Source organism: Diadema setosum, chromosome 11 (assembly GCF_964275005.1).
Source record: "Diadema setosum chromosome 11, eeDiaSeto1, whole genome shotgun sequence".
Lineage (NCBI taxonomy): Eukaryota > Metazoa > Echinodermata > Echinoidea > Diadematoida > Diadematidae > Diadema > Diadema setosum.
In genome coordinates this window covers 19907692-19934356 of record NC_092695.1, presented here as the reverse complement: position 1 = coordinate 19934356, position 26665 = coordinate 19907692, and the positions used below count along the sequence as shown (strand labels likewise).

At 39.5% G+C, this 26665-nt stretch overlaps 1 protein-coding gene across 1 annotated transcript; it reads left to right on the top strand.

Annotated features, from left to right (window-relative positions):
- The first annotated feature begins 1140 nt into the window (after nt 1–1140).
- On the top strand, nt 1141–23109 carry LOC140235169 (uncharacterized). Its single transcript, XM_072315205.1, has 7 exons — nt 1141–1284; nt 16772–16967; nt 17696–17916; nt 18839–18991; nt 20454–20617; nt 21830–22074; nt 22415–23109. The coding sequence occupies exons 1-7, from the start codon at nt 1168–1170 to the stop codon at nt 22873–22875; spliced, it is 1557 nt and encodes a 518-aa protein (XP_072171306.1). The 5' UTR covers nt 1141–1167; the 3' UTR covers nt 22876–23109.
- Nucleotides 23110–26665: the final 3556 nt, after the last annotated feature.

Below are 26665 nucleotides of genomic sequence, written 5' to 3'. Positions count from 1 at the left end.
ACCTTGCAATCTGCAAATACAGTGGAAAGAGATTCAAGAGAATCACTTTTTGTTTATCACGGACCAAAGAGGCCTAATAAATGTGAAGAACTCGTAAATGTCGATGTGGTATATTTCTCGTGATGGTTTATGTAGACGAGCATTCCGACATCACTCGCTTATCACGTCGAGGGTGCACGTTGATATTTGAAACCAATGACTTACCGTGTTGATATGCAACCTGTTACTGGCGACTGAATGCTGATATATTTCTTTTACCTAAACATTGTCCTGCACACAATGACGGAGATAATCGCGCTGGATATCTAGGCCTACATTTTTTCTTTGGTTTGTGTCCAGTATAGTGATCGTTGTGCTATAATCAGTATCATAAAGGGCCAGTCATACTCTCATAATTTTGGGAAGAATTTGATGTACGACATTATTACATTTCTTCAAATTCTTCTGTCATCTCCAGCTTGACGTGGGGGTGGGAGGTTCGACATCTCTGAGCACTCCTTGAACGTTACTCTCTGCATCGGGGACCCCTGTTCTGGGGGTCTAGACCTGTCAGCGAGACATCAGTCGAGGTTATCTGTCACGCCCCGCATTCTGGACTCGTTAGAGAGAACAGTTATCGCTGGCTCCTGCAATTCCGTCCATGACTCTCATCATTCGCAATCATATCTGAGCGGCGAGTGTGTTTACATTGCCGGGAGGCGCTCTAATACACAACAGTGTGCGTACCGAAAAGGAAAAATCAAGACAAACCATGGCAACGCATTACACTTTGAGTGACTTCAAGTGGTCCGAGTATCTACTATGGGACTAAAACATATGGCAAATCTTATCTTCAAGGGGGTCGTAAGAGTGATCAGGACCGCTTGTTACAATCATGGAAATTAATGCCGATAGATAAAAAGACATCGCGACGAGTCGAAAGTGACAGTCATCGCCAAGCCCCATCGAAGGCGAGGGATCGAGCACATCAGGACGGTCGAGGTTTTGAGCTGACAACCTCTCCAATGATGACCACAAAGTTCTTCGTCAGAACTCGATGGATATTTGCTGACAGAGGACAGATGTTTGCCAAATATCGATTTTGAGGGTCTTGTCTTTTTGCTGCATTCTCTTCCATACCGCATCTCCCGACGCTAGTTGCTATAATTATACAGTTCAACATCTAGAATGGAGTCATTCCGGCGGGTAGTGACGTATTTCGTGTTACTGGTCTTTACCGTCTGCGACAGCGTCGCGTTCAGCAGGAGACGAGAATTGTCGCATTCGGAGGCAGTTATGTTACAGGTGAGTTTCGTCCCCCTCTCCCTTTGATTACTCGTATAGCATCCAAGTCTGGTGATGTGTTTTCCCCCACATTTTTTCTTGTCCATCAGGATTAAGAAGCCAAATTTTAAAGTCGATGCTCAACGTGATATTATGCGGGATTAACTCAAAACCAACGGGAACATAAGAGAAAATGTGAAGCTCACATCACCCAGAGGAACATTCCACGAAAACCTGTGGAACGATCATCTTGCTCACACAGTTGAATTCTGTCATCGCTCGTGTCATGCACAATCGCTTGTGCTTGACATTTCACTCATTTTTTTTTCTTCAAAATTGATCAAAAATAGACTTACGATTCCGCCATGTCAGAGAAGTCAGTATACACCGAGGTAGTTATGTTAAAGTTCACTGTTATGTGACCCTTCATGTCAACAAATTTGTTTTTCTTTTTTTCTTTTTTTTTCTTTTTTTTTTTTTGGGGGGGGGGTGGCAATTTCTAAACAATCGACAGTTTGATTTCACTGTGTAAGCACAAATATCATAACATGTTTTTATCGTCATTCTGCGCGATTCCAATGTATAGTTCAGCGTAACTATGGGCTAATGACTCAGTTGTGGCCGCGATTTTTGTGTGATCTTTCGTGGAAGAGAAGGGGTGTGAGGATAGAGACACACAATAGACGACTAAAATTCACCAACATCATCAACAAGGAACAGATACAGCGTACTTTGCGTAAGCTCAGCTTCAGGCAGTGATAATCCGCTCAAACATCTTATAATATAGTGGCCTCCTATAAAGCGCTGAAGTCCTTCAAAAATGATGCTCATGACGCTGTTACATAACCAGCATTAAAGCGAAATGACCTGAAAACATTAAACGGCAAAAAAAAAAAATGAAATGAAAGAAAGAAATGTATAGAGATGGAAGAAAGAATATAAAGAAAGAAAAAAGAAATAAGAAGAAAAGCAGCGCGATCCAAAAAGGGAATAAAACAGAAAGATTAAAAAGAAAACCGTGAAAATTAGTATATTATCCAGAAACAGGGAAAATAGTGTCACACATAATAAATGGATAAGCCTAGAACAGGATAGAAAGCAGGGATAACATGTGCCTATAGGTAGACGAGGATTTTTTTTTTTCGTCTCACTTTGCTGGTATCATCATTATACTGTAAAACACATGGGAGAACGATCACGGTCATATTGCAACTGGAGAAAAACAACAACAACAACAACTTTTCTTTGTTCTTTGAATACATATGCCTTTGAAAACACAATAGATTGCTTTTAGTGTCGGTCATGGGAAGTAACCTTGTAAGTATCTTCACTCAGTCAGTCGATATATAGTCATTAACCTGTGGCCCATATCGTTTCAAGTTCAATTAGTACGCAAATGACGCTTATGGTGTGATATGCACGCACCAAATACATTCACGTAGGCGGCCCGCTTATTATACTTCAGGTTAAAACTGCATGATTATGGAGAGGAGAGTGGAAAACAATCGAAGGAAAAGCCAACTGCAACAACAACACCTGGACGCAGGAAGCAGAGTTGTTTGTAAGAGGACGCCACAAGCATTAACGATCTCATCATTTTTCTTGCCACATGGCGCTGTTACTTATTTTTCTTCTGCTTTTTTTTTTTTTTTTTTTTTTACGGAAATGCGTTGCACTTGTGCGCTGTTTTCTCTCTTTGTCATGTTTGTGTGTGTCTCACCTCTCGTGCAGAGTTTTTATCTCTTCCACGTGGGCTAGCCGGACTGGTTTGCATGCACGGCTCGTCTTGACGGATAGATTTAGAATAATTCCTAACAACAATAACAAAAAGAAAGAATTGAAGTCATCTTCGGCACTGCGTGCCAATCAAACATCTGGATGGTGGCGGAAGCGTCACTGGCGTGCGAGAGTCCGTATGCAGGATTTCCAGAGCAACTGGTGCAATTCGAAAGTATCAGGAAGTAAAGTTGGGACAGCTATTCCATTGATGCAAACATGGCATGCGATGGTATGCTTGACTATCTGTCTGATTTCGTCACAATTATAACTGTGTGTCAGTTGGATGAATTGTGATTTGAGAATGGGGCATAATTTGAGTTTCATCAGGTCTGGAAATGTCAAGATTTTGTGTACAAACTATATGGCACGTTGTGACGTCATGACTTCATGATCTTCACCCACGTATTTGCATATTCAAACAGACTGTTGAGAAGTGTTGACTTCCTTTATCTTTTATTCGATTTTGGTCAAATTTTGACTGTTTCCTTGTAAGATTTTGTTCTTTCTTACCAGACCAACTTTAAACTGATTCGGAATTCCCCATTTAAGTTTGCTAGAGTACAGAGTATCATGCTCAGAGTATAGATTTCGTAAATTTTGCTACTTTGTACTTTCATGTCTCATTTCGTTTCGCAATGGACTGAAATAAAGTAAATCTTAATGTTCAACATGATCAATGAAAAATAAATAAATAAATGTTTTCCATGAGAAGGAAATGCACCGCACAATATTTGGACACAGAAAACAACAGTATGTACGTCTTGTGCCGCTTAAAAACGGAGAAGAGTCTAGAAAATGTCATGGATCTCCTCTTGTTGAGCATATGAGAGTTTAAAATTGAAGGGGTAGGTGCAATATAGTGCTAACCCACATAATAGTCATTTTGAGATAATCGCTGTTGAATGTTTGGAAGTCCATACATTGTACATTAATAAAATACGAATGCATGCATTTTTTACTATCTTATTTGTTGAATTCAAATATGATATCCTCACGGAGATTAGAGTGAAGGATAAGGATTATGAAAATGCATGTAACTCAATTTTGACAGAAGTGTGGGTTAGCACTATATTGCACCGACCCCTTCAATTCCATAAATACTCAGAAAAATGAAGTAGGGTGATATCTATGTCCCAAAACCCGGGTAAAAGATCACTGAACGTGGAATGTCCATGATACAGCTAACCACCATTTGATTCCACATTCGTGTGATATTTTTAGTCGACCTCGACTTGTTCTACATCACTGTCACATTCCGAGGCGATCAATCAAGAAGTTATCGTATTGAGAGGTGCAATATTGTCCACACCCCTTCCGTAAACACTTTGCATTTCACTGTCTATACAATTCGACATTACTATTAATCATCAACACTAACAGGCAAAATGACACTCTTTTTTTCCCCCATTTTGGTCGTGTGGTTTTGATTGACTGAGCCCTAGGACTTGTCCATACAACCATGACATCACTGGAATGAAATTCAGTGATCAGTGTAGAACAGTGAGAGGAGCAAAAAAAAAAAAAACAAAAAAAAAAAAAAAACAGCAAGTTCACCGGGCTCTGACCTCGTACGCCGGGACAGGAGGCACGTATTATAATGACATCAGCCTTCTGAGGTTATGTACATGCATTATGTCCTAAATGATTCAAAGTGATGTATAGGTGTTTACGGAAAAACCGCTGCTGATGATAATCTATTCTACTGTTCTGGTTGTTGTTGTTGCTGCTGCTGCCGCTTTTGCTGTATATTGTTGCTGTCGTTGTTGTTGTTGTCGTCGTCGTCGTCGTTGCTGATATTATTGCTGTTGTTGTTTACGTATCGTTTTGCTTTACCTATGCTGTTATGGAATTTGTGTTTTTGAATTAGCGGCTATGTATTATTCACCACGGTTACCGCTGGCTGCTATATTCCAACACTGTGACCTGACCTTGTCCGACAATCGTCAGGCATTCGCAATTACCATTGGGTCGTCTTTAGAATATTAAAGGCACAATTTAACAATAAATTGTTTCTAGTTTAAAGGGATAGTATACTTTCGGTTCAAATGGGATTTCAGGGTTTCCAACGCTTTTTAATAATGATCTTGTGAGATAATGAGAAACCTCTTACTGTCTTATGAAATATGAAATAGCATATTATAATTGTTAGATAAATTCAAAATTTGATGAAAATTGGTTTCGAAATGGCTGAGATACCCTAAACAGGGCGATCCTAATAAAAGGTGGGACCAAACTTTTATTAGGACCGCTTATTTAACCCTATAAAGCCCAAGCTATTTTGACCCCTTCCAGGCCCAAGGGGGGGGGGGGGGGGAGGCACATTGTGCCCCCCCCCCTATATAACTTCTTTATTATATGATGTATGACCGTCATATTTGGCACGTGGGTAGAGCAACTCATACTCTACATGACACAACATTTGAAATTTCCCAAGGTCATCCACTGAGGGCGCTATTTATACGCTAAAATCATGTTTTTTCTTTGTATTTCTTTATCCCCAGTATATATGTATTTATTTTATATCAATCATTTTCATATTTACCGCATAGGAAAAGCAAGTCAACTTTCACTATTTGTTATGGTTGAAATTTCTCAAGGTCAACATGTGGGGGCGCTATTCATTACAATGTGAAGAAATATATGAAACCTATCATGTATTGCTTGGAATGGGTACATAATATTGGCATCACATTTCATATTTCCAAAATATTGAAATTTTGAGTTTGCAGATTGATAATATGATATACAAATGATATTACCGGCAAAGCTTGTGTGAAAATAACACAAAATAAAAGGGTAGTCTTTGGAAAATGCTGTATTTTCGATTATTTCTATTATATCTATTGTTTGATGCCTATGTCATATCAAAAATAAAGGAAATAATAAGAAAACCATTTCAGGGTAATTCACAACCATAATTACTTCACAATTTGGTCCTTCAGCAAATTGCAGCCAAGAAAACTCCCATTTCATCCATTATTATATTGTTAACTGAACTTGGAACGGAAAATCATGCAAAATCTGACGAACATGGTTGTCAGTTTATGGTTGCCATGGCAACCAACAATATTGGACATAGCTAAATTATACATCAAAATGTTCGCAATAAGATTTTAGGAAAAGTCACCAAATTTGGTTGAAATCGAGTGAAGGGTGTAGGAGTGGCAAACGAAAATATGGTAGGGGGCACAATGTGCCCCCCCCCCCTTGGGCTTTATAGGGTTAACTTAGTTTTTGGACATCTCAGCCATTTTAAAGCCAATTTTCATCAAATAAACTTTGAATTCCTCTTTGATTTCGTATGCTCTTCAACATTTTGATAAGTGGTTTCTAAGTAGGCCTGTCACGCATAATAACGTTACAAGCTGAATCTTAATCTCAACAATACTACACCACCCCTTAAGAAAAATCTTAGCTTCATGGTCTTGCATGACACCAACCAACATATCCCTTTGATTACCAATGTCTCCTGGACGGCAGTGTTAGAGTGGCCCACTGTGGGCATAGAGCTTCAGGCATCATTCACATGGTGTTTTAATGATTTGGGGGTTTTGAAGATGATAATCGGAGGACTAACGCGGTCATTATGAATGATAGGAAGCCGTAGAAAAGAAGTAAGACGATTAAAAGTGTATTTTTTGGCATAAAAGCAGCAGTCTGAAAAGTAGAACATCATTATAATGTTCAGTGTTTTTACTTGATCGAACTGGGAATCGGAATTAAAGGGGTTAGATTGAATCAATCGCACAATACGTTTCTGAAGACTGAGAAGAGTAAGAATTGAATTTATTTTAGTTGAGCCACAATTTCCTTGAACAATATTGGAATAATCACATGGTAGAATCAGAGCATTGTATATAGAATGTAAAAGGGAGTTTTTGGATTGTTCCATTATCCATTTTATCATTACAAAGTGCGTCAAATGAGCTACATTATCATACCACAAGTTCTTGACGTTAGGATACTACATTGCACGACTCATTTTTGTTTGCGCGTGCAGTTGTCGTTAACATTGTCGCACTACACAGTGTACATATTATTAGAAGGACAATTCTGGACAGGAAATGAGTTGATTTGCAAACAAACACACACACACACACACAAGACAAGCAATTGACTAGTACAAGAAAATCTTACCAGTCGGTCGAGAATGATAAGGGCGTTAAGTTGCCTCTAAACCCATAGTGTTCGGGACAACTTAACGCCCTTCTCATTCTCAACAGACGTTAATATATACAATCGAAAGAAAAGTAAGGAAGTAATGAAATGTCAAAGATTACCGAATTTTTGCAAAGCAGTTTTTGAAGATTTTTTGTGAATATGGAATGAGTGAGCCAATGATGTCATCATCTCACTATTTTCCATCGATCGTGTACAAAAATACTGACAAAAAAAAAAAATAAACTTTCTGCTATAAGAATGCAAAATATGTTATTCCTGGCTGAATAACTTCAAAATAATGACCAGTCTCATAGGCTGGGCCATAACTTCGTTTTAACCAAAAAAAAAAAAAAAAAAAAAAAAAAAAAAAGAAAAAGAAAAAGCAAACATACAAAGAAACAGACTAGACGTTTGTTTGTTTGTTTGTTTTGTTTTATTTGATTTAATCACGGGATAAAATGCCCTCGATCAGCTAGATGAGGCTGTTTTTCAGGGCTTGTGCCGAAAGGGTGGGTTGGGTGGTGGCGCGTCGCGTTAATGGGAACACCACCCTTCGTCCAAAGCCCCCCCCCCCCCCCCCCCGGTTTTGCCGAAAGGGTGCGTTGGGAGCGTTGGGTCGCGTCGCGTTGACTGGAACCCCACCCTTCGTCCAAAGCCCCCCCCCCCCCGGTTTTGCCGAAAGAATGCGTTGGTACTTTTTCTCATGTAATATTAAAAGACGAGTTTTGAATTTATATTTAACCTTCAAACAACCATTTCAAAGAGGCTATCGTCCGGATCGGTTTACACTCTATTACCACTTGGTCTACAGCCAGTTGGTTTAATAGACTGTTTAATATCAGTTGGTCTAATAACCAGTTGGTCTGGTCATCATTTCGTCCAATTACTGTTTGATCTAATTGTTATTTGGTTTAATTACTATTTGGTCTACAGTCAATTCGTCTAATAATAGCCATTTGGTCTATTTTTGGTCTAACACCAATTTATATCATCAAATACCGATTTGGTCTATTATGAGTTGATCTAATTCCATTTCGTCTAATCATCAAAATAAATGGTCTAAAATAAAACCAAATTTGTCCAATATAAATTTGGTGTACACATTATTAATTTTGGTCCATTGCCCAGTTGGTCTAGCCTTAGTCTGTCTATCGTCATTTAGTCTACACCCATTTAGTCTAATAACCATTGATCTTATTGTCATTTGGTCTAATAGCCAGCCTCCTGGTCTAATCAGGTACCATTTGGTCCAATCATCGTTTCGTCTATATGACCAACTGGGTTATTATTGTTTATTTATTTATTTATTTTTGTTTGGGGGGGGGGGCCTTTTTCTACGACTACGGACTACCCTCTGACCCTTCATTGAGGGAGGAAAAAAAAATATGTTCATACACATGAAATAAGATTAGGGTAAAGTTTAGGGTCCCTCGCCCCTCCCCCATGGTGCCAGGCCAGCACCCCAAGCAGCTGGACTATAGATAAGCCACTGATTATCCACATGATCCATGCCCTGTAATGTAAAACAGAAACGGATATTAGACCAAATGGATATTGGACCAAATGAACATTGGACGAACTAAATATTAGATCCGGACGATAGCCTCTTTGAAATGGTTGTTTGAAGGTTAAATATAAATTCAAAACTCGTCTTTTAATATTACATGAGAAAAAGTACCAACGCACCCTTTCGGCAAAACCGGGGGGGGGGGCTTTGGACGAAGGGTGGGGTTCCAGTCAACGCGACGTGACCCAACGCTCCCAACGCGACCTTTCGGCAAAACCGGGGGGGGGGGGGCTTTGGACGAAGGGTGGTGTTCCCATTAACGCGACGCGCCACCACCCAACCCACCCTTTCGGCACAAGCCGTTTTTCAGAGAGGCCGTGAGGTTTCAAGATTTATATACAAACTATATGGCAACATCAACTCACTCATTTGCATATTCCAGATATTCATGTGGTTCATTAGTTCATTATTAATATTGATTTTTGTACTGGTATAAGTTTAGTTGGTCAAGATAAACATATAATAACAGATAAACGTATAATTCCATGCCTATGAATTCGGGAACCTACAGCTTTACAAACGTTATAACTTTTATGTAGGCCCCATCATTATTATTTCTGATATTTACTTGTGACATCCTCAGATGATATGAACATATACATTTGTGTCAAGTATGTTTTGGTTTGTTTGTTTGTTTTTTTCTTCTTCAATCAAAATACATGATTGTATATATTTTGTATTCTTGTTTTACTGTCAATCATTATGTAATCTCAGCATTGAGAAAGTGGAAATATGAAATAAATTTGATCTGAATATTGATTTTAAGTGTTCATGAACTGTTTTGAGAAAAGTAGATAATTTTCTAAATTTCATAACTTCCCTATAATGTTTATGCTATTTTTTGGTCAAAGTTTCACTGTTGTGCGTACGATACGTTAATCTTTCTTTTCAGACTAGCTTTTAGATGGTCCAGAATTGTGCTATGGCATGATTAAAGATTAGGAAGACCAACGATATATCCGTTTTTGATCGCAAACACGGTTGCTATCCCGCAGTCTCCCATGATTATATAAAAAAGAGAATCTTTATTCAATCATCCCTCCGTCGTCCAATCTTTCCAGAAAGTTCTATGCTTATTATCTCAGAGTTCTTCATGCACGCATACATCATTCCAGAAAGTTCTATACGCTCATGATCTACGAGTTCTTCATAGTAAGTCGCAAACACGTACGCATACACAGGCATAAGTAAAAGTGACATATCATAGATGTCATAACATGTAGAATGTGAAGAAATCTTCTGTTTATTTGCCTTTCCTCTTTCTCTCTCTCTCTCTCTCTCTGTCTGTCTTTCCCTGTAATTGTTCCCCGTGTTTGTCACTTCCAAGATCTGTCTCGGCTATCTTATAAAGATCCTCCTTTGGATTTGCTTATCTTTGCTAAGTAAGAAAAATGTAAACATTCTGGTCAAATCACTCTTTATCATTCGTAAGTTATTGTATCATTCCCATGCAGCTTCACCTATGAAGCTTGTTGATGGGTTCATAGGTTTTAGAATCATACGAAAAAGAGCATTTTTCTAGCTTCGAGGGTTGTTACATACATTTTATCCACTATCGCTGCTGGCTTGTTTTTAAGTTGGATTGCAATGTTTTTGACAAGATTTCTTACACTTACCCCATGTAACTCACCTGAACACCAAACAAAGAGTATCAGACATCGCCATCGTAATAACAGTGTCTTGAATAACCTGTTTTGCATAAAAAGTCTGGTGGCAGACAGACACCGCCATATTTACCCGTGCCTTGACGTCCGCGCGTATAATACTATGGTACTAGGCCTGTACCAGTAAAGAGCAGTCGGCGCGCGCTAATTGTGGGCAAGTTGTTTACCGCCCACGCTTTCACCCATGCAGACAATGAAGGGAGATAAGATAAACAGATCGAGACTAATAGCATCTCAGTGCCATTCTTATCACATTTTCTGCCCCTTTTTGCGGTGGCAATCGTTGCCTTTTTAACTAATTTCCTCCTCCGACAACAATAAGATGTGATCATTGAACAAACTTGTTGACTAATGCATCCCCTTTGATCTTTGCTTTTATGATTATTATCACGTGGACGGAGACGCAGTCTGCTCTGATCCCAAGGACACGAAATTTGTAACGTTTTATAGTTGGCGAATCAGGCATGCTTTCGACCATTCTAGATCATGTTTTTCTTCGGTAAGTTTCTTTCGTCGCGTTCTTTTATTTTTGTCCTCTTTGACATCCCGAAGAGTGCCGGTAAAGACAAGTCACGCACCCCCATACTTTCCAACGAGTGGACACCATCGTAATAACGCGCCGCGCATGTCGTAAAACTTTTAATGCTATGCAGGGGATAATAGCGCATGATTGGATTGCGGGCGGGCTTTTCCAACGCCACCGCACGGTGTGGTCTACCGCCAACCGAAATAATGTGCTCGGTGGTGCTTTCTTGGCGTCATAATTGAGCTCTTTAAGCAACTCATTCGTCATCATTCTCACCCCATGTAGGTCACCAAATGTCAAACATCGTATGATTGCTTCTAGCTTTTATTTTTTTTTCTCTCTTTCCTATTTTTTTTTTTTGGGGGGGGGGAGGGGGAGGGGGAATGAATTCGGATTGGAAGTATAATTATGTGTGTGCACAGACACATACGTACATGCTTATCATACACACATACATAATAAACATACGCACACACACACACACACACACACACACACACACACATATGTATGTATAAGCATGTATATGGGGATGAGGGACATTGATTTGCTCAGTTTATATGTGCACTCCTGGAGTAATACTGCCCCACCGTCATGTTATTAATATTTGTATGTGCTGATTTATAATACAGAAACTGTCTGTGCGGCTTGGTCTCAATGTTTCGTGTTCACCTAATTATCGTTGAATTGCAGAGATTAGTGCGAAAGACTGCGTTGAAATTTTTAATTGCGTAACAACGCAACGGACTGCCAAATTAAACATATTCCATTCGAACGATTCAAGTTAGCTTAAATGGTTCCCGATGAAATCGGAGTTCCACATGAGCAGAAAAAGGTCATTCGTACCAACAGGTATGCTACTTTCTAAGTTCACTTGGCTAAGCATCTGTGATGTAATGATTATTCATGAAATCCTTACAAGCACATCCACCTGACAGCAAAAGTGGTATGTGGCAATATCAAAGAGATTGAAAGAGATTAGAAAGAGATTGTCAAACATTCAATACAAAATGATGAAATGGATGCTTTCCCAAGTGTTAATAGTTATTGACGGATCATTCTGGTCATCTGGTCTATAATACGCAAGTTCACTATTTGTTTGAACAAAATTGATGAATCCCGTAAAATGTTACGTAAAGTTTATGAATTATGTCGCTCTGAAAACGAGTGAAGTGCCCCTTACCGATTGAGAAAAAAGAAAGGTCATTCGTACCAAAGTACCCATGAGCTAGAACTCCGAACTGTCTTATTGCTCTCATATTGCTCCCATACCCCACGCATGGGTGCGTACTGAGTTGGCCATAATGACACTTTTGGTATATCATCTACTTTATGACTTTATTTGGGCGAAACATAATCACATACAACACACGTCGTGTTTTGTTTGGGCTCTGTTCGTTATTCCGAAACAAACATTTCCCTATACCTTATACGATAGATGCTCGTTAATACGCAAATGAAATAGGATTCATTATAATCCGAACGAAGGTTCTGAGATTTGATTAAAAAAATTAATGATAAAATGTGCGTACTAACGACCCTTATATTTTTCTTTTCAAGATTAACGAACTTTCGGAATAACGAACTTTTAAAAAAAAAAAGTACGGATTAATGAACTTTCAGAATATAATAACGGACCTTGGGAGTAACGAACTTTAACATTTTTGTGTGGCTCGCTCCTTGCAGCTTTCTCGGAAGCAGTCATTCTCAATCAACCGAGGTATCATATCTATAAGCACCTCCAAATAATTGGTGATGTCAACTTCATGTTTTTGTTCCTTTGTTGTTGTTTTTGTCATTAAAGGTAGCTTTTACTCGGTTGTTTCAAGCGCCTTGGTTGTTTGTATTGTCAATTTCTTATATACTTCACGATGGTGAGAATCTGAGTATCTCGATATGCCGGTTATTAGTGACATTCACACGTACAGGCGATTTAGCGAAATACAAAGCTCGAGATTTGCATCGCGATCGTTATCCCGCTATTTTGTACTTGTGAATGCGGCTAATATCAATTCAGCATACTGAGAACTAAAGGCATGAAAGCGTGAGCTTATAGTATTGACCCGTCCTACATTCCACAGGATTTACGCGTCCTCGCATCATCTTGGCGAAGGCAAAGTAACAATCCAATAGCAACAAGTGATACCTTGACCCCCCCCCCCCCCAACGAAAGAAGCCAATATTTTGGGTCATCATGTGGGGCTATTACGTGATTAAAGATGATTTTTTTTTTCAATGCATATACGTATACATGAAATCATTCAGGGTTGTTGTTGGTTTTTTTTTTTTTGTTTTTTTTTTACTTTGCCAGCTCGCTCGCCTGATAGTACGACTGGAATATTGATAATGATTGCGTAAGTTTGAAAGCATCTGTAAAATGTTCCTGAACTTTGCACTAAGTTTGTGTCTACACAGACGCAAATGGGTTAAGCGGTAGAAGGCAGTAAACAGATGAGATTTCGAGTATGAAAGATGATCATAAACGCTCTGTGTATTCGCTTCAAACGCGAATCTGCTAATTCTATTTTTGACAAATCCGTTATTTTTGAAAAATCGGTTCAAACTTGAATTATTTATGAATGTAATCAACACACACAAACTCAATGTGGTTTTGAATCTGTTTATATTCCTACAAAGTAATGTAATCCTTTCCAAGAATTCTTCATTGTCCATTTTCAACCAGTCCTTTTTTATTTGCTTTTATTTATTATTTCATTTCGAGACTGAAGTATGTCTGTCGTGGTTTTCCCTAATTTGAGTTTACAGATTGGTCTGATAAGCTCTTTAAAAAAGAAGAAGAAGAAGAAGAAGAAGAGTTTAACGAAATGAAAATTATTCGAAGCCTGCTGACGTGGGAATGCTGATGGTTCATAATTGTTCATGAGATGGTGATGAATGAGGTAAAATGTCACCATTATAGCAATCACGGTGTGCTTTGATCGTCCTCTTTGAATGGCAGTGTAGAGACTTTATGTGCCAGGTTTGCCCCTTGTTGCTGTCACTGGTATTCGCGTTAAAGTTGCGCCTTATAATAGTATCGATGAGCGACTTTACATCAATGATACATACATGGACAACAACGAGGCAATAAACACACCTATTTACGTGACATGCTCATGAAAGAATAGATGCCACCACACCCCCCCCCCCCCCTCCTTCCTGGCGCTTTTATGTTTCTTAGCATTCAGTATACATGTACGTGAAAATGCATTTTCACAGCACTCGTCGCAGTAAATGAGAGCGATCACTTTGCTCTGGACTTCTTGCAACAAATTGGATTGTCAGTCTCACACCAATACAAAATTCTCTCGGTCACACCGGATCAGATGAACGAGGTGTATTCATAACTCATGAAATCTGAGAATAATATAATGCAAGTTAATTACTAGTCTGTTTTATTTTTCCAGGGGGTGGTGTACGCCAGGTTTGGTGATTTCTTTCGTATTCACGTAGTCATGTGGAATAATATTGGTAACGATCATGATATCATGTTTCTTGTTGTATATGTTTCATTTATTGTGTATTTCATTTGTGTACTAACGTGACTATGATTAATGATCACAATATGAAATCGAATCAATAAAGATCAGTGGAGAAGAAAGATATACGGTGAGTTTGCAACCAAGTTAAATATATTAATTTGGCGGGAAGAATCTGAATTTTGACCATTCCCAGCTCTTGTTTCAACAGGAGTTTCCTATTTTTCTGGATAATTTTACTACACACTCCTATGGGTACTGTTCTTTCTTTCCTACTTTTGGGCCAAATCATCTCTAGCTTTCAGTCAGAAAGGTTGGGAGGTTTGTATACTTGTATATATTTGCTTTAGCATGAACCCGCAAAGGTTGCGGTTGAAAACAAAAACAAAAACAACAGTAAACACAAAACATACAAAAATGTCATGCAGTCTGACTGAAAGTTTGTTTTGCTTTCTTTCTTGAATGATATAACCTACCTTGCAGCTTGAAAAGTGATTTGACTGAGTGATATGGATCAACTTGGACTGACGGGAAATCGAAAACCTATCACCTTGTAGTTTGTGTGTTAGTGTGGCAGTGTTAGACTTACTTCCGACATTATAATGATAGTTTTTCCTTCAATTTAATGCGTACTGTAAGTCCAATTTCAGTATGTAAACGATGGAAGGTTAAGGTCCAAACTTAGATAGATTGCATGTACTAGTATATGTGCGTGGGCGTGTGCATGTTTATGTTCTTGTGAGTATGTTTGTGTGTGGATATGTAGCTATGTCTACGTGGGGATTATATAGTCGGCGTTATCCTTTATGTTTTATGATATTTTCCTTGTCATTTCTAATTTCATCTATTTTTCATATTCCTCAAACTATTTCACTGGAAATCTTATAAGAAGCGTACAGTAATGATTAGCACTTGCTACAGAAAACAAACAAACAAGCAAACAGACATAACGCAATAGCGATTGGTATCACCTCCACCATGTGGTAGGGTCCCTAAATGAAAAAAGCGAGTGTAAACAAAATAATGTGGCACCTATGTGTGACAAGACAAGAATCGAAAAAAAAAAACATCAGCAGTTCGGTAAATGGGATTACAGTTTCAAAACTTTTTGCCTTTATACAAATATGTCAGTTTGTCCTATCTACGCATCTAACGAGCGCCAGCTCTATACCTACTATGGCACTTGAACTTCATGTCAACCCAGTTGTCTCAAACGGTGTTCAAATAAACCCATTTTTCAATGTCATAACTGTAAAGAACGTCCGAACGTGAACGCGAGAGCCTGGAAAAAAAACCCGTTGCTCGTAGCGTCCGCAATAAACGACAGCCTATCGCATACCGCCCCACCCCACCCCTAACAAGCATCTCCTACCGTCATACGTAGAGGGCGTGGGGTCAAACAAATTTGTAAATCATTTTCTAAATAGGCGGCATCGTTGAAACGAACGAGGAGCGAATATCACTAGCCGTTTAATGGGAGCTTGATGGGAGGTGCTAAATCATTTTTCTCATTCTCTGGTGACATTCATGACCCTCTTATCTCCTGTCCATACTTCAGTTATCTCGAATGAAAATATTTGATCTGAATTCAGCTATTTCTGAGGAGCTCAATGTAACGACTTTTGATAAGATGAGTGTTTAGTGAGCCTGGTCCCATTTTTTTTTTCAGTGCTTCTCGTAAAATCTTGGGTTGGTATTTTTCTTATCATCGGGCACGGTCTTAAAATAGACTTTTAAGACCTATTGTATACGGTAAATACATTATTTTACCTTTTTTATTCTTTTGACACTAGCTTTATGTTTCCATATTCTTTTTTTTTTTTTCAAGTGAAGGATGAATAAACTTTACTGATTGAAATGGATAAAATTTATGTGTAAACTAATAAAGAGTCCATTTATACCAAGTGGAGATCAATGACAAACTAAAAAAGAAAAGAAAAGAGGGGGTCATTTAGTTTCTGGTTGTGTAAGAATGTGAATAGCGTTAAGACGATATCAACATTATTATTACTTAACAAAGAAATAGATATCACTCGAACCGCTCCCAAACGAGAATGCAATACCTGAAACCAGTCAGGCTCAGAGGGCGCACTTTGGCTTTAGCGTGTACCGACTTTAAAAATGTTGCAGTCATTACCTTCAGTTTAAACTTGTATATGGAATAGTCATCTTGGTATTCCCCCTGGACATGTAAGAGGGGTAATCTATTGAACGTTCAATTGAGGTGACATGCATGAATTCTAATGCAAACGAAAGCCATAATTTGCTAAAGATGTCATCTCTTCTTGTTCGCTTTTTCCCCTTTCCCAAACCACCGATTTGTTTTCCACAGGAGTACCGTTTACAGGTGGAGCGCAAGCTGAGCTCCGTCAGGGCCAGCCCGGACTTCCTGCGAATCTTCGTGACCGAAGACGAGCTCCAGCCGAGGTTCACCGCCATGGTCAACAAGACCGTGCAGGACAAGAACAAGGGCCGCCTCTTTCACAGCGGCACCTCCATCGAGTTCAGCGAGGAGATTAGTCAACAAGGTGAATCTCCACCACGCAGATCTTATTATTTTCTTCATAAATTCAGAAATTATCCCTATCATTCTATCTTTAATAATGCCAAAACAAATGAACGAAGAATACAAGAGAGGCGATTAATACGAATTGGTATTTGATACCTGCACTCATCAGATGCTCGTGACTTCTTGCGCGTAATGTTTTCAATTTCTCACAAACTCTCACACACAGTGGTTATTTGTTTTTGTTTTAATTATTTCGTCATTTATTTAGTTGTTGTTATCATTTCGAGATGTCTCACCTTGGGAATATTGTGGGGTTTTTAACCCCAAAAGTTGATTCGTTAGATTATGCCTCAAAGTCATTGTGAAACGGTCACCACATTGAAATGGTCTGCAGTCAGTATTTCGGAAATACAGTGTATAGGCCTACATTCATGTTGTAATTCAGCGATAAAAATTTGTGCACAGTATTTTACCCCTATGTGCATTGCATCTCAAACAACCCTAGGCACACACACACAAACACACACACACACACCGTCACACACACAACCAACACAAGGTAATGAGTCTAAATCCAGAAGGCAATTATACAATGGGAAAATGCTTTTGAAGGTGAAATTAGATAATGGGCAATGTGGGATGAAAACGTAGACACTATATTCCATCAAATAACTTATTATGAATTAAATAAGTTTAATGAGAATGCCCATGCATGTCGCTGATTTCCACCTTCTGATACCCCCGCAGCAATGGCGGCCTGGATTGCCCACGGGAAGTCGGTGCCGTGCTCGGAACCGAAGCCCCTGCTTCTCGACATGTTCGACCAGCTCAACCTCCCTCGCTGGACCGGCAGCTACATCTACCCGAAGTGCACGTGGGTGCGGCGGTGTGCCGAAAGCGGCTGCTGTGCCAGTGAGCTGCAGCACTGCGCCAGCGTCCCTGGGACTCGGGTGAACGTCACTAGACCGGTATGGGGCGGGGCTTCTTTCCAGCCTCCTACATTAGACCGTTTCTATGCGTTAACATTAATCATAGACGTGCTTTTTATTCCTACTGCCCAGTAACAAACCTTTTTATTCACCTGTTCCTGCTAATCAACTTTCTAAAGTCCCGTTTTAACAGAACCCTGTTACCGTGACAATTGAATAGCTTATTATTGGGGCATCAGAAGAAATTACATAATTATAACTTAAAAGAACTGATTATACAGGTAATCAGGTATATAAAGATGGAGCGTAAGCGTGAGTGTTTGTTGTTTTTATGCATCCACTTTGGATGTCGATCACATCAGTGTTGTCTACAGATTTAACATCATCTTGAATAAGACACAAAAATGCTTATACGCTGCACTTTGTTTTGTTTTGCTTTTATGCATCAGTTATTTGCTTGGGCTTTTCTTTTGATATTTTAAGGGATGATTTAGTTGTTTGTTTTTTTTTAAGATTTTAGCTAGTTTGTTTTGCTTCTTATTCAAAAGTTTAACAAACATCGCTGAGAACAGGTAAATTGGTAAAAAGAAATTCTTCCGACTGACGTTTTTAACTCCTTGCCCTCTGCACTTGCATGATATACTTTTTTCATTCTTTTTCAATTTGTGCAATCAGATACTTATTCAGATAAATCTAAAGGAAATATTTATGAATACAACGCCTTACCATTGCGGAATTATCGAAGCTGACAGTCAAGTATCAGTAGAACCCCCCCCCCCCACACACACACATACACACAAAATCGTCATTTCTCAAATATTGGTCAATGTCGTCTGGAGCTTCATGAATACATCACGTCTTATACTATCACAGCGTTGAAGCATGCATGATTGTTGCTTGTTATATATGACATCAAAGGTGATGATGATTCCATGGTTATGATGATGTTATAACTTTCCAGTTCGTCAAAGTGGTGGTAACGGACATCACCGCCAGCGGCGCCGTGACTCACCGGAGCGAGTTCATGAACTACACCCTCTACGAGGACACGGCGTGTGAGTGTCGAAACAGACCGGACGCCGAGATACCGTGCGCTCCTCGGCCGTGCCCAGAGGTTAGTATAATATAGTGCTGCAGACAGGTATTGATTAGATTTTTTTAGAAGTCGTCACATGCCACGGTTACAATTTCTTTTAAGCCCACCTCACACAGTGCGATTTCTTGCGCATATAGCAGAAGATCGTCAGATGCGCACAGTGTAGGGATCGAGGTCTGCGATACAGCCGCCAATTTTTTGAACATCCTGCAACGCAGAGCAACTGCTTGCGACATCGCTCGGTTTGGGTTTGTTTTGTTTGTTTGTTTCTTTTTTGTTGTTGTTGTTGAAACGCACGGCAAGCTATCGCTAGTCAAAATTGTAGTGTGAGGCGGGCTTTAGAGAAAAAAAAAATCCATTCAAGTTTTCAAATGGTGGCATTTTCTAGTTATGACAGGAGGAAGAGAGCTTGGAGAAGAGGTTAGCCGTGATGGTGGGAAAGTGGACTAGAGTGGAAACGAGAAGAGATATGAGCAAGATTAGAAAAGGAGAGAGACAAAGATAGTGAGATAGAAATAGAGAAGGGGGAGAGAGGGAGAAAGGGGAGCAGGGAGGAGGGAAAGACACCCAACGATTATGATGACGTCAACAAGATGAACATCGACTTGTTGGTCTCCATCACGTTAAGGAGGCGGTATGGACAACTTAGTGAAATGAGAGCTCAAGAAAATGAACAGTGTGATGTGAGGAATGGAGAGAGAGGGAAAAAAAGACGAGAGAGCGGGAGAACACACATGGAGAAAGAAAGACCGAGAAAGATGGACTGGACTTCTCCACTGACATCACGCCAACCGTTACAACACCGTGCTGACAAAACTCGAATGCATATCCAACGGGTCGATGCAAAACGGAGATGAGAGGCGTCGAAAGAGGGCGCCCTCCTGTCCCTCTCCGACTCTCCGAAGATAAAATTCGGTGATCTTGACACAATAACAGATCCCAATGTTATCTGCGAATGTCGTTCTCTCTGCATCCTTCAAAGTACTCTTTCGTGTGTGTGTGTGTGTGTGTGTGCGTGTGTTTTTTTTTAACTTGTTTACTTCTCAAATTTCGAATATAATCAAGTCTGCTCGATGGCTGCTACCGTTAATTAAAAGGTGTTGTTAAATATGATATAATTTGTAATATTATGTCTGACTGTATTGAAAAATATGAAAAGAGAGAGAAACAACAGTTCACACGGGATGCATTATTTCATCGCTTTTTATTTTCCAGTAATGCCGTTTGCAAGCTGGAGAAAACTTTACAGTTTCTAAGAGAGCACTCAGAAATGCTGTGGTTCTACAGAGTAACGTGTATGAGTAGTTCCATTGACTGAACAATAGATAGCTGTCGTTTCCGTTCGCATCATCCAAAGGAAAAACAGTTAAAGTGTACACCTTCGTTATGAAAGCTTTCCCTGTTCTAAATATTGCATTGAATAATTAATATTTGCTACCTGTACGTATTTTTGCCCCTATCTCCCTTCCAACCTCGGCAGAAACAAGATTTCAGCGTAGCGCTCTGTGCTTGCAAGTGTCGAAAGAGATGTCCCCATCCGTTCGTGCAGATCGTGGAGACCTGTGAGTGCACCTGTGAGCCGGGCGACAGACGGTGCCTCAAGATGCGGAGGGGCAAGGTGGAGCTGCAACAGACACAGTGCAGGTAGGAATACCACAAACTGGGGGTAAAAGCCTCGGCACACCGAACACGGTAACGGCAAAGGTCTGGTGTTTTGCTATGGTGCGCCAAAAGGAACCATGTCTGGTTCTGATACAATATCACTATTCCGTTAGTAATTTTGTTACAAAATAAATCTTCAACTGGTGATTTTGCTGTTCTTGCTTTCAACGTAACAGTGAGATTTTGGGTGATTTTGTACCAAAATTATTAATTTTTTAACAGAACCAAACGTGGCTCCTTTGTGGCGCACCATAGCAAAACAAACAAACAAACAAACAAACCAAAACAAAACAAAACAAAAAAAAAAACTAAACTAAACCCGGACCGTTGCCGTTACCGTGCTCGGTGTGCTGAGGCCTAAACTGTGTGTGAGAATCGTTGTGACCGGTAGAACGGGTTATGGACTCTTGTAAAGGAAGAACAGGGAGGCACACATCTTTCATCATTCACATCGGTCGATTTGCCTAGTTGATATTATTCTTCGTGACTAATTATTATTAGTCACTTCTCCGGGAGTGGACATCATTCCCTGTTTTCCAGAGTGTTTACTCCCAAGGACATATTACGGAGATTTTAATAGATTTGCGACGCGGGCATTTAAGACGACGATTGCTTTGGCCCTGCTCCTATTTCCCTGCGTCGTGTTGCAAATAAGCTTTGGATGACGCGAGGACGCAACCTATACAAAATAAAATGGTGCCCCGCCCCATATGATCAGTGGATCAAATAGCTCTCTGCGTCGTCAATTGAGCGGACGCAAAAATGGCCCAGAACGCTAGTGAAAACTCAAACGACGCGAGATCGATTTTGACCGTGCGCAGAACAGGTTGTTTTTTTTGTTTGTTTATTTTTCCCCTCTAAAAGTCCACGTTGCGAAAATCTGAAGCTCCCCAATACCGATAAACAACAGAAAAATAGTCTTTTTTGTATAAAAACTTTGATATCTTTTTTTTTTAAATCAAGGTTTTATTCTTTCGTCATTATTCTTCATGTGAACCGCTCATGTACTAACCGAGCATTATCCCTCAAATTTAACTGAATCATCGAAAAACAATTATTCTGTTTAGTCAAGCTAACTACATGAGTCAATGTTTATGCCACCATCATAGACGGCGTGAAAGGAAAGAATAAGGTTTTGGGGTTGCTTGCATATTACGACTGTTTTTTAATACTTACTATCTCATTTCTATCAAGCTGTGTTGGTCATGGATGCGAACAACCCGAATGCAGACGGAACTGGGTATTCTCCAAGACGCACTGTCGGTGTATGGAAAGAGCGCCCCCAGACGTCGATCGCCGCGCTCGTATTCTCAACGGGGCGGTGCGAGTCTCGACCGCGGCGGCGGATACGGAGCTCCTTGGTGAACAAGCATCGGGCTCCCTCACCCAAGCGACATCGACCAGAACAACCGTTTCGTTTTCAACATTACCACCTGAACGTGAGATACTTGTTCTCTTCATTTTTTACCCATTCTTAATGTAAGCTACAAAACGAGAATTTCGTACATACTGACAACAAACAAAACTAGATATAAGTGATGTGTCACTGTACGGTGACATCCTTGTTGATGAAAGTTTCGTACAAAGTAATACTGTTTAATTTAGTTTTGATCTCGGACCGCGTCGTATATTTTGTCTCACGCTATCACCCCTTTTCTCACTTTCCCCAAGGTCAAAAATTTGTTTTGTCAACGAACAACACCAAGCAACATAATCATCTCTGTCATTAACAGAGCGCAATTACTGGTGATTTAACAGTCCCTCATTTATACTTTTTAGCCATGACGGGAACTCATTCCCCGCCAGAGGAGGACGCCACGGACCAGACTGACTCGCCGACCATTTTCGGGAGTCATCTTCCTTCTTCAGCCCACAAAGAACAGGACCAGGCTCACCATAGCGAGCACGAAAACAACGAAGTATTCACGACTGCCACACCGGTCAACCGACACACGACCAAAAAGTTGTCGGCGCTGATAACCCCAGACAGCGCCACCACGAGTCCAGATGATGATGACGAACGAGAGAACCATCATCACGGAAGCGTTTCGCCGGAAAGTCCCGAAGGATCGACTCGGGGAATGTTCGGCTCTCGGGATCCTTGGACGGAAGACGAATGGCGTCGACACCACCACAGCACCGTGGGCTTCGAGGACGACGAAGATGAAGATGCGATGACGCCACAGGACGACGACGACGACGACGACGAGCTCGGCAGCGGATCTGTGACAACAGAGTAGACGAGAAGAAGTTGAGGAGCATATGAGAGAATTTTTAATGTGTGCGTGTGTTTTGAGACACATGGATGTTCGACACTCATCAAGCATCCGAATATGGACCATTGTTGGGATAAGTGTGCCTCCAAGGCCTTGCTACTCTCTGCATCGGCTAAATGGTCTTATTTAGCAATCCAGAATAACAGCGTGGAATATGAAGTCGCCATCGAAGAGAAGTTAGCTGCGAGTTGGAGTTTGTGGTAGTCAATAGTGTTGACTTGAGAAAGATTTATTAATACTCATCTGCAAAAGCAGGATTTTTCTTTTTTGGAGGGAGATAATCCCCATTTGACTGTTCTTATAATTTGACAAAAAATGTACTATTAGACGTTTTATCATCTATGATGTAAAACGACAGTGTGGTTGATATTTCGATGGAAGGTCGGCGACAACAATTCAAAATGTTTTATTACAGTCAAACGTAGTGTAGAGGAAAGACTCAGGTATACGTGTAACCAAACAGCTGGACTCGATGGGATTCGTCATAAGTCTCGTCTTTTAAACGTTTGTAACCATTTTGTTTAATAGAAGCATTCATGTTGCCAACCCCCTCCCACCGCGGTTTATAGACAAGATATGAGTCTCGTAAGATCATGTATTTTGACGGAGGGGGTCACTGTGTGTAATGTGCATACCTATCATCGCTTCAACGTTATTAAAAGTAACGTTCGTTCTGACATATTCTGTATAAAACTGCAAGAAAATTAGGCTTCAACAAGAATACTCACATACTTCTGTACTCAGTAACCGTGGTGTGTATCGTTTTTCGCAGTATTGTCTGTCATAATCAACCTTAAGTCGAGTAGTTGTATCATCGATTACTATCGTTAATTCACATACGCGAAATGATACGTCATACAGATGTGTTGCAAGAGCAGTCAGAAAAAAAAAGAAATGCAGACATATCTATAAAAATGACGCATGGTATTCCTCAGGATGTTCGGCTTAATTACAGTAAGGTTTTTTTTTTGTTGTTGTTGTTGTTGGTTGTTTTTTTTTTTTGGGGGGGGGGGGAGGGGGAGGGTGGTGGGGGTGGGGGAGGGGCGGATATTGATAGTTGGTACTCTTATCAAAAGAATTAAGGACGTCATTCAAGAGACGTTTAACTTTATTCTATCGACATAATACCTTTTCCCCCACATTTATTCTCTCACATTTGCTTCATCATATAAAATGTTGATGTTGTTTTGTTCAATTTAACCATTATAGTCGCACTGTTATCAAAGAATGTGACACACAGAGAGAGAGAGAGAGAGAGAAAGAGAGAGATAGATAGAGCGAGAAAGGGGGAGGGAGGGGGAGAGACGGGAGAGGGGAGGGTAAATATTCGCCACATCTGTACATGTATAGCACTTTACTTTATCTTTAAAGGTCCAGTCTACCTTTGTGAGTAGTGATTTAAACAAAAAATTCAAGATATCATATTTGATGCATATGTGTAGGTCTATTGTATCACAAAACATCCCACCATATGAAATTTTCGCTATAAAGACTCAAAGATAAGGAGATATCAGTATTTTTCTTAATAAACCGTGACTAGACGGTTTAGTCTGGAAACATTTTTATTATAACTATTGTTCACATTTTGTGTATTTAACAATACTTAACATTAATGATACGGCTTCAATTTTTTTTTTTTTTTTACAATGGTTGTTTCTATCTCTAACACACATTTTAGAACTATTTTAAAGCACTAATGCTAGGTTTTTATTTTATCGTGTTTATCTGCAAATGGTAAATTATGCCCTTAAAATGTGCTGTGACCAGAAAATGGTTGTAAACGTAAACGCTACTATGCATTACTCGATTAGAATCATTCCTTCTCATTGATTTTTCTCTTATTTCATTAGAAAATATCAATTGCGTGTAAATGTTGCCTGTATCATACAGCCATCAATCAAACCCATTTTTTCCCCAAGGACATTGAAGACGCGACTCTGCTTGCTACCTGTTACATTCGTCGGTACGATTACGTGTAGCTTTTACGCACCGAAGTGCCATAATATGAATAGTAAAGACGACCCCTATATCATCTTGCAGTTCTTGCCTCTTGTTACCATAGTTAGCGACAATGAACAAGATACTTCGTTTGCTATATATAATATTCATGTTTGATAAGATTTATTATGTTTGATTTATGTCAGTATTGTCTGGAGCAAATTATTTGTTTTGTAGGGCCCAAATTTTTTCTCTCTTCTTTCTTTAAAACACAACAACAACAACTTCGTTGTCATAATATGTAAAGTCATTATAAGTTCTCATTGGCAAAAGAAAAAAACACGAAAAAACGAGAAACAAACAAAAGAAAAAATAGAAACTAATTTTTGTACGTTTATTGTGGTTTATATCTGTGGTATGCTTTGTGTGGTAACATAGTCACATGTCACTAATAAATGTACATATCTTGACAACAATTACTATCTTTGGTGACTCTTATCTTTTGTCTGTGTAGCAATGTGTCTACAGTCAGCGACTGTTATAGCGCCCCCTATAAACAAGCATTCGACTCCTTGCGAGGATTTATACGAATTTGTATGTTTATGCATAATATCGGAGTGTTTTCCGCTGAGGCGTGATGGTATAGAAAACTAAGTCATCCTGTGGGTTTCGAGGACGAAAACTTACCGTGAATTTCGGTCCATGAATTATAAGAAAACGAATAACACTGAATTGTGAAAACAGCAAAGAAATTATATCATGTCCTATTGCTGCAATAAGAACAACAAAAGTGCCGCTCATGCTTTTGGCAAGTTGATATGAGATCTCCATAATTATGTTTTGATAATTTGACTATAGCTCTACTGTCAGCGTTATTTGCTTCATTGATATGTGTCATTAGGCGATTTATACTTCAAAAAAGGTCAGTCCGAAATCCAATTTCTATTCATGCAGGTGCTTATGTACTAGTTTATCTGTGTGTCAACATCTACCTAATCTGTCTGCTTGTTCTTGTATGTATGCATGCGTGTAAGTATGTATGTATGTATGTATGTATGTATGTATGTATGTATGTACATGTATGTATGTATGTATATTATATGTAAGTGTTGCATGTATGTGTTAAAAGATGCAAGGTATGCAAGAGTGAGTGTGTCTGTGTGCGTGTAAGGTAAGCCTACCATGAACTTTTCTACATATTATTCTTATACATAATGGTGGTGATGGTTGAAGGGGGGGGGGGGTGGGAGGGTAGTGATTGTAGTGGGGACAAGGGATTAGCCCCCACCCCACCCCCATGGTTACACAGCCTCTGCAAAACAAAGACAAAAACAAAAACAAAAGAAAACAATGTCAAGACAGCAGTGATCATTCCTGAATGCCGTTGGATCATTTTGAATAAGGTTTCATATTTCGGGACACCTTATTGGAAACTGACAAAATTATTATGGGTCTACTCCATATCTTCCTAAATGATCTCCTACCAGGATGACACGACATTTGCTCCTGCGACAATTGCTCCAAGAATTGCTATCCTAACATATATATATATATATATATACATATTAATTAAATGGGACCCTGGTGGCACTATGGACTATCCAAATAGTTAAAAGACAAGTTTATCCGAATCATATGTCACGGTGGATTGAGTGAATGCAACAATGATATTAGTAGAACACATCAGTGCAAGTTTGAGGAAAATCGGACAATCCGTTAAAAAGTTACGAATTTTTTAAAGTTTCAGTACCATCATCGCTAGATGAGAAGACTTCGACAACGCTGCAGGACAACGATATATAGAAAATACAAAGAG

Excerpts from the sequence above, each read along its gene's own strand:
- LOC140235169 (XM_072315205.1), top strand. The coding sequence starts at position 1,168 with ATGGAGTCATTCCGGCGGGTAGTGACGTATTTCGTGTTACTGGTCTTT. Across the intron at positions 1,285-16,771 it reads CGGAGGCAGTTATGTTACAG|GAGTACCGTTTACAGGTGGA; the intron begins GTGAGTTTCGTC and ends TGTTTTCCACAG. Across the intron at positions 22,075-22,414 it reads TTCAACATTACCACCTGAAC|CCATGACGGGAACTCATTCC; the intron begins GTGAGATACTTG and ends TATACTTTTTAG.